The sequence below is a fragment of the Oreochromis aureus genome, linkage group 7 (assembly GCF_013358895.1).
Source record: "Oreochromis aureus strain Israel breed Guangdong linkage group 7, ZZ_aureus, whole genome shotgun sequence".
Lineage (NCBI taxonomy): Eukaryota > Metazoa > Chordata > Actinopteri > Cichliformes > Cichlidae > Oreochromis > Oreochromis aureus.
The window spans coordinates 27,155,165-27,167,882 of NC_052948.1; the positions used below are offsets into that span (position 1 = coordinate 27,155,165).

Consider the following 12,718-nt stretch of genomic DNA (forward strand, 5'->3'; position numbering starts at 1 on the left):
AAGAATTTGAAGAAAAGCTACCTGGAGGATGTACAAACTGATATTAATCTTTAATAGGGCTGTCAAAATTGAGCACAACAAAACAACTGCAGTATAATGCCCTCCGCCATCTTAGTTTAACTGGTCACATGACTGCATCATTTGACTACAATGTGTCATCGTTTCCGAAAGCCTGTGGTGAAAATGGCGTTTTCAAATGTATCCGCTTTGGAGAGCTTTGGAGTCTCAGTGTAGACGGAGGGCCAAAACGGAGAGAAAAAGACGTGTTTTCAAATGAAAACGTATTAGTGTGGCCTTGCTGTTTTCAATAAATTGTATGCTCAAAAAAATGTTTTGTCTCACTTCGATTTCTTCTTGTTGCATGTTGAAGCTTTGCTTGGAACCTTGTTAAGATCCAACCATGCAAAATGTGATTTTTTGCCATTTTTCAAGTGTTCTTAAACTTTTGATCGGGACTGTACAATCTGTGGAAATTAGCTTTCTCCGAAGGGTGGCTGGCCTCTCCCTTAGAGATAGGGTGAGGAGCTTGCCCATTTGGGAGGGGCTCAGAGTAGAACCACTATTCTCCCACATCGAAATGAGCCAGTAGAAGTGACACTGACAAGGATGCCTCCTGGGTACCTCCTGCATGAGATGTTCTGAGGATGTCCCACCAGAAGGAGCCCCCAGGGCAGACCCTGGACCAGCTGGAGAGATATCTCTTGGCTGGTGCATGATGCAGTGACTGTTTCTTCTTCAGTCACCTTTTTCACTTACTGTGTGTTTATACACCACTTTAATTATTAATTATTATTTATCTCTGGCTCTTTTCCACAGTTTACCTATTCCTTTAAAAAACTTGAGTTTAACTGTTCCCTTTTAACTGGTGATTCTAAACTGGCTTTTTGTTTGTTTGTAATGTGTGACTCAGACCCTGTAACAAGCTAACAACCTCTCTAAGGTGTAACCTGCCTCTTACCCTATGACTGTAATAGTTCCAGTGACACTGTGACCATGAATTGGAAATACAAAAGAAAAAGGATGGATTTTTGTGAACTGAATATGCGGGACTTTACTGGACACAATATGACATCAACATGGATTTCTTTTTTTTGCTTTTTTCCCCAACATTTTATATAATATACAATTAATTGATCATGAAAATCATTTAAAACTAAGACTGGTATTACTTAATGAGACACTAGACACTAAAAAAGTAGCTTGGCTTTACCTACGATACGATTCATAAGTCTGTATTTTTCAAAGGATGTTGTTTACAAAGGATGTACAGAATACATTTGTTATCCATCCTTAGCTTTCAAATGTATGACCTTTGTAAATAAAATACAAGAATTTTTAATATTTTATAAAGAACCTGAAACCAGTGCTAAGTAAAACATTTCATGAACATAACGTACAAAGCACATGCCGTGTGTGTCACTCTGTCTCACTGGCAGGATTGACAGCAGATCCTTGAATGATGTCTCTGATTCTCTGTGTATCCACCAACAGTGCTTCATTATTAGGGTCAATCTTCAGAGCAGCGAGGAAGTCTTGTAGCCCTGAAATTAAGTTGTAGGTAGATCAGCTGACACCTGGACACCTTTTGAGTCACTGTAAAAAAAACACACTTCACATATTTGACCTTAACCTTGACCTTAGGTAGGACAAAGCTACTGTCATGCAAGTTACAACTCAAGCCTTGAGTCATGGCTAACAAGTTCTAAGTAAAGTCCGAAACAAATCACTGAGTGCAACACATCAGCTTATTGATATTTTAAAGCAACAAACCTTCTGGATAAGCTTGCAGCTCGCAGAAGGCAGATCCTCGACGGACAAAAGCTCGAACTCTGGCAGCTGCATTGGCAGGGACTGGTGGAGTCAGCAGATCAAGTGCCTGCAGTAAAAAAAAAAAAGGCAGATGTTTACTGTATGCTATTCCTCTGGAAAGTAAATAAATCTTCACCATTCATTGTGAGAGTTAGACCAACCAGAGCAAATCCAGTTTTAGTGGTATTATAACAAAGTGGAAGCCACTGGGAACAACAGCAACTTCAGCCACAAAGTTGCAGACCACGTAAATCAACCGAGCAGGGTCAGCCGATACACAGAGGGTTCTGCAGAGTCAGTTTATTTACTACTAGAGCAGTGGATTGGTCTTTTATATGTTCCACTGGAGCACTCAAAGTGCTTTACACAATATGCCTCATTCACCCATTCATAAAAGCACATTTTTTTACTTGAGTGCTTTGTATCTAAGATTCACACATTCACACTCACTCTCCAATTGTCATGGTCTGGCAGTCCTCACCTGCCGCTCTGCCCGTTGTGTCCGTGTTTGTGGTGTTTTTTTGTTCTCCCTCCTTTTCCCCGTTTCCCCGTTATGTGTGTTTATGTTGACGTTCGTGCTCCCGGAAGTTTAGGATCCCCAATGATCATTCGATCCAAAAGTGTTCCTGCTCTGGAGGCAGCCACACCTGTCGCTCATCAGCCTCCGCCAGCTGCAGCTGATTGGGAACGTCCTATTTAACAGTGTGGCTGAGCTCCAGTCGATACTGGATCGTTGAGTTTACCTCGTCAGTACAGCCGTGGACTTGCTTTTGAAAAACCTCACTTTGGAGATGGATTGCCTAGCTAACTCACTGTGTTTATCTTCACTAGGAATCGGGAGCAGAGTGTGTTTTCACGGGAGCGGAGTCACGGATTGGATTGGAGTTTGGAGTTTGCCATTTCACTGTTCACGGACACAAGCACTGTGTGGGGAAGATCACCTTGCCGGGACTTGTATATATTTTACCTGTTGTTTTTCACTGTAAATAAATTCACTGTTTTCTCTTGGAAGAGTCCTGTGTTTGGGTCCGTATCCTACCTACACCCTGACCCCAATGGATGCTTCAGAGAGCACCTTGCGGTTAGTATCTTGTCCAAGGATAAGTGGAATGTAGACTGAGGCAGCCAAGGTCCTTCTGACTAGTAGATGGCCTGCATTACCCCCTAAACCACAGACACCCCTTCTCCATCTGGCAATCCGATGGATGAGCCTTGGTTTGTGTCAGTACTTGTCTGACTGCATTGTGCCAAGTGTAAAGTTTGGTGAAGGCGTGATTATGGTGTGGGGTTATTTTTCAGGTGTTGAAACTCTTAATGCTTCAGCATACTAAGACATTTTGGGCAATTTCATGCTCTCAACTTCATGAGAACAGTTTGGGGATGAGAGAGTCCAGATCTCAACGCACAGAACACCTTTTGAATTAATTAGTACAGAGACTAATTCCTCCCAGGCCTACTCCCCATTAATGTCTGACCTCATTAATGCGCTTTTGGAATAATGGTCAAAAATTTCTATAAACACACTCCTGGGATGTTAAAACTTAAGTTCATATGCATGGCTGATAAGCGAATACTTTTCCCAATATAGTATATAATGCAGTGATCCTAGTTCAAATCTGCTCTGAGGCCATTTAATGCAACTCCCAGCTTTCTGCCTGTCTATCACAACAAAAGACTAAAGAAGCCCAAAAGATAAAAGTAAAAATTTAAAAAGATATAAAAGAAAAAATACCTGAGAGGAGTCTTCAATGGCCTTGTGAAAATTCCTTAACTTCAGATGGCATGCGGCCCTGTTTGAATACAAAGCAGGGATCTTCCCCATGAGCCTGATAGCCAAGCTATAGGCATTCACTGCTCCCAGGAAGTCCCCAGTGGCAAAACATTTGCTAAAAAATAAAGTGCTGTTAATCAGAGCTGATAACAAGGTAAATACAATTAATTAAACAGTGAAATTAAGCATGAAAAAACAAAACATTTCAGTTACTCCAAAAAAACAACAATATTTTGTACTTAGAAAGATAACAAAAAGTAAACCTTAGAGACACTTTGAAAGTACAGGTTTATGGAAAACAGTTAGTTAACAGTCAAACTGTTAAAAAACTGTTTTGGAGCTTGTTAAACTCTGCCCCTAGAAAATATTTCAATCAATAAAAAACAAAAGCAAAAAACCCAAACTAACACTAAACTAATAATAACCAGACTAAAAAAGGACATCCACCCTGGAAACTAAACCTAACTGAACTGAAATTGGAAAAAAAAACTTGAAACTTACTAAAAATTATATAAAACTAATTTAAAAAAATATTTAAACTAAACTCTGTTTGCTGACACACTTCACTCACTCTCCTTTGTCCTTTAACCAGTAAGGGTTCCCCTCCTCTTCCTTCAGGTCTTTTAGATCATCAACATCCACATTCACTTTTCGCCAGGTTTCAGCTTGTTTTCTCAGCCACTAGTTGGTTAAAAAAAAAAAAAACCAAGCATATAAAAATAGCAGGGCCAGCAGTACTGTTATCTGTTTAACAAACAAAAGCCAGATCTACAGAAGTGATCAAATAGCAGTGACTGTAGAAAACATGACCTAACAGCTCCCCCAAAATGAATCCAAAACATCTCTATTGCCCCCTGGTGTCTGACTGCAGTATTAATCATAAACCCCTTGTCTTCCATGATAGCAGATGACACTGGGGTCAAACTGTCAAGCTAAATCAAAAGTTGCTTTCTGCCATTACTAGTAGCACTGATCAGCACTGATTTGAGTTCAAGTGGTCTCCTTTCTGCTAAGTTTGATTCTAATGACTACCTTGATTGGGTCATGGTGACAGTGTTAATTAGCAGCAGAAACCTGCGCATCTCTGCTTGGAAACTGCAGATAAAGCAGGAATTTTGAAAGGTGGTCCAGTATTTACTTTCCAAAAGAGTCAACTGTTAGGGTATCACCCAGTGTTTTGGTTATTGGACTTTTTGGACCTTTTTTATTGTTATAATGTTCCATGTTTCTTAGTCTTTATTTGGTATTGTTTAGTTTTCTTGTGCTTCTTAGTTTCATCCTTTGTATTTCTATACAAAGGATGTAGCGACGTAATTATAAACTGTTTCCCAGTTTAGTCAGTTTTGTCTTCATGTTTGTTTGCCTAGATGTCTGTTTTACCAGTTGTGACTCTGTGTGTGACTCTCTCACCCTCTGTCTCTCACCCTTCGCTCTCTCACCTTCTACGATCCCTTGTTTGTCTCTCGTCGTCTCTCATCCCTCGCTCTGTTATCCGTCTCAGTGTGCGTGTTTCTCGTACTTCCTGTTTAGATTGTCTGTAAGTCCTGTAAGTCTTTGGGTCCTATCCTGCCTGCCTCACACAGCCTCATGACAGCGACTGTCTGCTCTACACTGACAGCCTGAGGTGTTCTGCAGTAAACTGCACTAACCGTCAGAAAGACGTGTGGCATCATCACCCTTTTTTGTTAAGCAAAAGGTGTTTGTCAGCTAATCAGTAATTAGTCCTTAACTATCCTGCTAAAATGAGCAGTCAGCTGTTGGGGAAAGCTGGTGTTTGTTTACTAATCCATGCATATCAATCAAATTAACCTGAAAAGAAACTACTGTATGTTTGAATGTTTCAAAAAATTGTATACTTCAATCCCTCATAAATAGCACGTTTAACACAGTTTTAACAGAAGATGAAGTACTGAGAGGACTGAAAATGTTGTCACTGTATTCTTCACAATGACTGGCTGTAATATCACTTCCAGTTTGTAACTTCTGTTTGTTGATAACACAACTGATGTTAACTAAATAAAAGACACAGGATTAATTGAAAAAAAAATGTGAAAAATATAACAAAGTCTAGTATGCTGTGCTGAAACCAAATATAAACATTTGGGGTCTTAAAACGAATTTTATGTTTAATTTTTCCACTAATTAATTTTTCAGCACCAGCTGTTTATATTTATTTATACATTTTTTTACATGTCAGCTGTCAGCAGAACTGTAGACCCACTAAATGTAAAGAAAACATTACCTGTCAGTACAGGGAACGATCCACTTTATTTAAGGTTTGAGAGATAAACTAAACTTCACATCTGACATTTGGTGATGATTCTTTTTTCTTTATGGTATCAGGAGCTGCCCTCAGATTCAGACCTAGGAACCATCCAGTGATAACAGATAAATCACCCAGTATATGCTCATTTTATCTTGGAGTAAATTTGTCACAACTCAAAAATTAACTGATCAAAAAAGGCTAAAAGTACCGAAAGATGTACTGTCAGTGAAAGCTGTAGGTGTTTTACTGAGAAAGCTAAAGACAAAAAGCAAAGGGATTAATCATCCATATAACTTATAAAGAGAAACACATTAAGAATTGTAAACTGGAGTGGTTGTTTTGTTGTTTAGCAAGCTTCACACTACTAGGACCAAGCTGACCTTAACCAAGGAAATCCAGACCAGCTAGGTCCTAATGGTTTCTGCAGCTTGTTTTTCCCCAGGGTGAATTTAGCTGCTGATAATATTGTGGATTCTCTTTCTGTCTCAATGTTACCAGACTGTAGAGTGCTCGGAGCATATAATGGATGTAAAACTGTTTAAATCCATTTGTTTATGTCATCCCCAGTCTTATGTATAAATCGCAAAAGACAACATCGAATTCCCAGATTATTCAGATATTTACAGTAACTCTGGGCCTCTGTGGAGTGTGCGGTTGATGTCGTCTCCAGTTATAAAATGAGGATAAAAAAAACTAAGGAGTGATGAATTATTCAAACATAATGACAGCAACAAAGGTGTGTAGCTTGGCTAACTAGCCAACAACAAGCCTTTAATGCAGTGCATTAAAAGACCCCATATGTAAACTGCATGGGGGCACTTTTGCAGTCACCAGCGTGTGAGTTGATGGGAGTGTGACGCAGCATCTCAGTCCTACTGGGCGGATTCTGGCTTAAAAAAAATTCCACATGGTAGCCCTGACAAGTGCACAGTGGGAAGTAGTGAAGCCATGGCATCCATCTTTTATACAGTCAGTACAGCTAAGATGTAAAAATACTCCATATTAATTTTTTTCTATTTCTGTTTTTTTCCCCCCAGTGGATTAATGTTACCTTTAGGGGCCAAGGGAGTGTACAGTTATCCAAATACCTGAATGAACAACCACATTTTGTATTATATAAATGATCATGCAATAATTTATTTGCTACACTATGTATGTATGTATGTATGTTAAGTGTGATTAAAATCCTAACTCTGAAACTGGAGCCACAGTCCATTGTATTGTTACTGTTGTTCAAATACTCTCTTAAAATGGTTATTGAAAACTCCATACTCCATAATCCTTTTTGACGGTGGTATTGGTTTTCACAGCATTCAGGAACTCACCTCCTCCTCCTCTGGAAGTCTGGACTCTCTGAGAGCTGTTGGAAAGATTCTTGGGGTGAATGTAACTTGAATGTTTCCTCTGTGTCTTGGAGGAGGGAGTTCATCTTGTGCTTTCTTGCTCTTTGCATTACTGTTGCTTCTTTGATCTGCAAGCAGGAATATGTTCATTAATATCAGCCTGTATAACGCCAAATCTAAGCACCAGGAAAAAACACTGTAGACTGCAAGACAAATTTGAACCATTTGTCATTCTATGAAGCTTCACTTCAGGCACTTTGCCTAACTCACATCCATGGCCAATTTATAGTTACCAATTAACCTAATATACATGTTTTTGGACTATGTGGTAAAGCTGAAGTACTCAGAGGAAGGCAGGCACAGGATAAGATGCAAACTCCACACAGAAAGACTCTGGGAGTCTTTCTGTGTGGAGCTGGGACTCAAACCAGGAACCTTCTTGCTATGAGGCAACAGCTCTAACCATGACACCATGCTACCTAAAAAAAGTGCAATGATTGCTTGAGGTTAACAATGTTAATTAAGAGCAAGAGGGTCCTGGGTTCAAACCCATAGAGGCCCTTTCCGTGAACTGCAGGCTCGCCATGTGCTTGCATAGTGTTTTTCTTGTCCGTCCATCCTAGGTGAATGCTGCCTATGTCACCTCAAGAGTTGCATTTCCTGTTTTTTTGTTTGGTTGGTTTTTTTTACTCACCCAATTTCATTTTTTCTTGGTCAGAAGGTCCACATTTCTGCCTCTCTGTCTCTGTTCTTAGTTGGCGTGATCTGGCTTTTTCACTTTGCAATTTCAGCTGGACATCCTGCTCTGCTTTTTGTTGTTGTCTGAAATGCCATGCAGCCAACTCTTGTGTGGTTTTCTCTTGTTCTGCGTCCTTTATCTTCTGGATACTGTCTCGTTCCTCTTTTTCAAGCTGAACTCAAGGAAAACATAACAAAACACTAGAAGCTCTTTTCAGGATCAAACAGGAGAATTTTAGTGATCAGTTTGGACATTTTGGTGATTAAACAGAGTGGAAAATTACCTTTATCACTGTCTCCAGAGCATATTTGTTATCTGCTTGTTGTTTTGCTGCCTTGCTTATAGACTCTGAAGAAAGCTTTTCGTGGTATTTTAACAGAGCCCTCTGTCTGATCTCCATTTTTTCTTTATTATCTGAAAAACATTATGAACTTAATTTAATCGGGTAATTTCACTAAGATTAAAATCCCAAGTAAAGCCTGCTAGGGTTGGTTGGGCAGCTGGGCGAATATCTATCAACAACTGAACTGAAGTAATACTAAAGCTGAAGTAACTTCCAGTGCCCAACACACTTATGAATACTGAACAGGCAGGGCACAGAAAGGGTAGAAAAATATGCAGTGATTCCCAATTTTGATAGAAGCTGTGCACAGAGCATCAGCAGAGGAACAAACAAGGAACAAACTTCTAAAACACTCCTGATGTGATTTGAAGCATTTTGAAGAGCAAAACAAAGCTCGGGATAATGCTCTCCCTCTAGTTTCTAAAGGTGAAGAAATAGCAGCTTAATATGAGCTCCAATGACTAGTTCAGTGTCTCCCACACCTATACTTCACCTGGTATATTTGGTGATTAATTTTAGCATTTGTTATTTTTATTTTTTTTATTAATCTATAAGAACAATCATCCCAGGGATGAGATATTTACTAGAGTATCTGGCAAATAGAATAAAATATCCAATCAATCAGCTGGTTAACCAATGAAATGTGTGTGGCTCTTTTTCTGGTGCAAATATAAATGGACACATATTTATGTGTGTCATGTTAAAAAGAAGCTACACTCTCTTTCAGTTCTAAGGTTTTACATATCAGGACATAATAGAAAATGGCCCTTAGCAGGTCTTAAAATGAGATAAACAATGACATCGCTTACCTAACAAAAACCATGCAAAAAATGCACAAGCAGTGTTTGAAAAAATAAGCCTACCAGTTGGTATTACAGTTTTTCTTGATTTCACAGCAGAAAAACACTCTCACTACTCTTGGTGCAGTTCTCAAATCAGTAATGCATTTCCCCACCCATAATAGCTTTTGTCATTGTTTTTATGGACACTACTATTGTTTTCATGTTGTTTTCAACATTAACAGTTTGTACTTTGTCAATCATGGACTGTGAAATGGAGCAATCGTTAGCCATACAGCTTGATGCCTACATGGATGGCATCAAGCTGTATGCCAGGAGTGAAAAAGACATCGACTCACTGACCGATACCACTAGGATGTACAGCTAGAAGTATAGTCGGATTGTAACAAAGAGAGAAAAAGGGGATTGCACTACCAAAAGGCAACTATGTAGACACTGGGAACAGCTACAAGAATCTGGGAGTCCCGCAGGTAAATGGGAACCATGAAGAGGCCACTAGGAAAGCCGCAACTCATGGATCTTTGTTGTCTCATGAGACAACAGATGGACAAACTGGTGATGGCTAACCAACCAGACATAGTGGTGGTGGACAAGCAGAGAAAGACGGGTGTAATGATAGATGTAGCTATACCAAGTGATAACAATATCAGATATATAAAGGCTAATTAACACCCTACTCTCAAAAACTGATATAGATTTAACACTGTCTGTGTAGTAGATTTAAGAAATACGTGCTTAGAGTTAAAGTTCTTAAAACATGTTTACTGCCATCTTGTGCCAGTAAAAAGCGTGACATCATCGGGTTTCTTGGTTGGTTGCAGTCAATACACTCACATTAGTTTATGTTAGCTAACTTTAACAGAACCAATAACTCAAGGGAAGACAAGGGGAGAAAATAAAATCTCCCTTAGGGGGTCACTTTTGTACTGCCCCCAGCTGCAACAATGCTTATGTTAAGAAACCAAGAATATACTGTTCACTTTCACTCTGTCTCTTAAGCAGTAAGTGTTTCTTCGTTGGACTAGTTGCACTGAGACAGGAAAATCCACCTGTTAGCCATAATTTTCGTTTTTATAAAGCAGGATGGCTGGATGTACCGAGAGGCGCAATCAGCTGATGCGATCAGCGCTATTTTATGCAATAAAATAGTCTCTCTATCCCAAGAACACTCAAACAGTTAACAACCTATCAGGTTACTACATGTGCCTCACACTACAAACATAACTATGTTTCTTATCGAGGCACAATTGGGAATCTGATGATGTCACGCTGAACATGTTTTGATAACTTTAACTTTCAGCACTTATGTCTTAAATCCAGCTACACAGTAACTTTTGTATCTTTGTCAGTTTATGAGACCAGGGCTCCATGATGTAACTTAGCCTTTATACAGGAAGTGTTTCAAGTCCATTTTAAATAATTTTACAAGCTTGTAATTGCTAGATAAAAGCCCTCAAGAGACACTGTTCACAGGAAAACATCCAGCTTACCACATCAAAAATTTCAGGACTGCTGCATGACCTACACTGTCTCTTCTTGAACTGTCACATGTGACAGTTCAAGAAGAGACAATGTATTATCTGTCAGTCATTCTTTCAATGATACATTATCATGGGTTCAGAAGACCAGAGCCTTGTTGTTTATTGAAATGACCACAGGTTGAAGCGTTTACCTGTACTTATCATCAGATGCTCCCACACTTTGTTGGTCCTTTTTGGCAAAGTGATGACTGCACATCCATTTGCAACCCTTACTGCGATTCTGTCATCATCAACAGGCTCAAACAAGAAGGCTTCAAACAGATAAGGGGGGAAATGCACCTGTGAAGAAGAAAAAACATGAATACATGTTATACTGTAAGAATTGTTGTTAAGAGAAATGTAAGACCATCTTCTGGTTCTTGTTTAGCGATTAATTAGAATTGAATTTTGATGTACATATATAATTTTTTTTATATATATATATAGTTATTATGACGTCTTAGCACTGGCTTTTTCTTGCTGCAACTCGTCCTGTCAAACCTGCAGCTTGAAGTCTTCTATTCTCAGTTGAAACTAAGACTTGCTTACTACGACCTCTATTAAGCTGTGCTTGAAGCTGTTGTCCTGTGAGCCGCCTATCACACAAGCTGTTAACTCTCAGAAACTTGTCCTCTGGTTAGGTTGTGGCTTTGAGTCTGCCAGATCTCTTCCTATCAGAGTTTGCCCCAGTTTCTGAGTGCCTTTTGATGCTGAAGGAAACTGTAATCACTGACACTTTGACTTTCTTTGCAATTTCTCTATAGGAAAGACCTATATTTTTAAGTGTTATGATGGTCTGTCTCGCTTCCATTGTTAACTGCCTTTTTCTCGAGGGTATGGTACCATGGTGTGTTCCAACTCTGCTTTTATGCAGACAGAGGGGGACGGTAGAAAAATATCCGGTTGGGAGGGGGGCTTTAATGATGCATTTGGGAAAAACTCATGCAGGCAGCTTAATATGGTCAGGGCAATTTATATTTATATATTTCTTTTCCTTCTTTTCCTTTTCACGTAGATGACTACAAAAGCATTGATAGAAGCGCTCGAAAATATATACAGCAGCTGAGTTGGCTGCTGCTCATAAACTTGATCAAACTGCGGGACATCGTTTCAAGATGTCTCAATTCTGTGTGACACAGAAAAGAAATGCTATGCAGTCCAGCTTAGTCTCTTACTGAGACCAGGCTCGTGGTAAAGTCGCATAGATATAGTATTTGATACACAAACAGTAAAAATACAAAACTCCTTTTTCCAGAACTTTACCTTGAGGTAATCGTCCGTACAGACAATGTCTACCTTCCCGGCTTTCGTTCCTTTTAGAGGCACATTAATGTAAAGCGTCGTCTCCGTCTGGGTCCAGACGTAGTCCATCACGACCAGAGGCATTTTTGGTACAGCTGAGCTCACTGTTTGATTCGCCTGTTTTTAGAAGAGCCAAAAGGTTGTGCTTTGATTAAAAAATCGCTCTATTTCGTTTCATAAACGTATCCGACGTCAATTTCCGTCGCACCTCGTCATGTTACTATGGTAACCATAAACAAAATGCTGACTTTGAGTTTGTCGGAAAAACCTAAACTGAAATTCGTAATGCATAACCACAATGCATTAAATATTTTTTATATATTCTTCTATAAAAATCCGCAAAGCAGAAATCAAAACCTTTCACTTTCTCGGCACAAAGTGCACTCAACAACCTACGTAAGATGATTAAGGGTACTGACAAAAAAGTGGGGGCATCATTTCCATTTGTTTGTTGTTGTTGTATTTCCAGAATCCTGAAGAAAAAATTCTGTATCTTCAAGTGGATTGGAGACGGAGCTTTTTTTCTTAGAATTCTGGAAAAACAAACAAACAACAACAACAACGACAACAAAACCCCAAAACAAAAGACTCACACACTTTTTGTTTGCCACGCGCCCTAATGCTCTTTCATAACATCCTCATCTTTGAGGTTAATTTAATGGAATGTTTTTTTTCACTGAAGCTTAACTCTAACATCTCCCTTCTAAGAGGAGAAGCTACCAGACCCTGGCTCAGTGGTTCTCATAACTCACTTCAAATGTTATTACTGTTAATCAGCTCCTGTCTGTCTTCTCAGATTCAGCTAAATGCTACAAAACTATTCAG

General features: G+C 39.3%; 1 protein-coding gene across 2 annotated transcripts; it reads right to left on the bottom strand.

Moving 5' to 3' along the window:
* Positions 1 to 1,025: 1,025 nt before the first annotated feature.
* On the bottom strand, positions 1,026 to 12,123 carry dnaaf4 (dynein axonemal assembly factor 4). 2 transcript variants are annotated; one of them, XM_031741198.2, is made up of 9 exons: positions 11,855 to 12,123; positions 10,744 to 10,891; positions 8,212 to 8,342; positions 7,884 to 8,100; positions 7,172 to 7,317; positions 4,152 to 4,261; positions 3,542 to 3,695; positions 1,771 to 1,876; positions 1,026 to 1,541 (listed from the first exon to the last, which is right to left on the bottom strand). In XM_031741198.2, the coding sequence occupies exons 1-9, from the start codon at positions 11,975 to 11,977 to the stop codon at positions 1,417 to 1,419; spliced, it is 1,260 nt and encodes a 419-aa protein (XP_031597058.1). In that variant the 5' UTR covers positions 11,978 to 12,123; the 3' UTR covers positions 1,026 to 1,416. The 2 variants fall into 2 exon arrangements, with proteins under 2 accessions (XP_031597058.1, XP_031597067.1); XM_031741207.2 differs by having other exon boundaries at positions 1,026 to 1,593.
* Between the last annotated feature and the right edge of the window lie 595 nt (positions 12,124 to 12,718).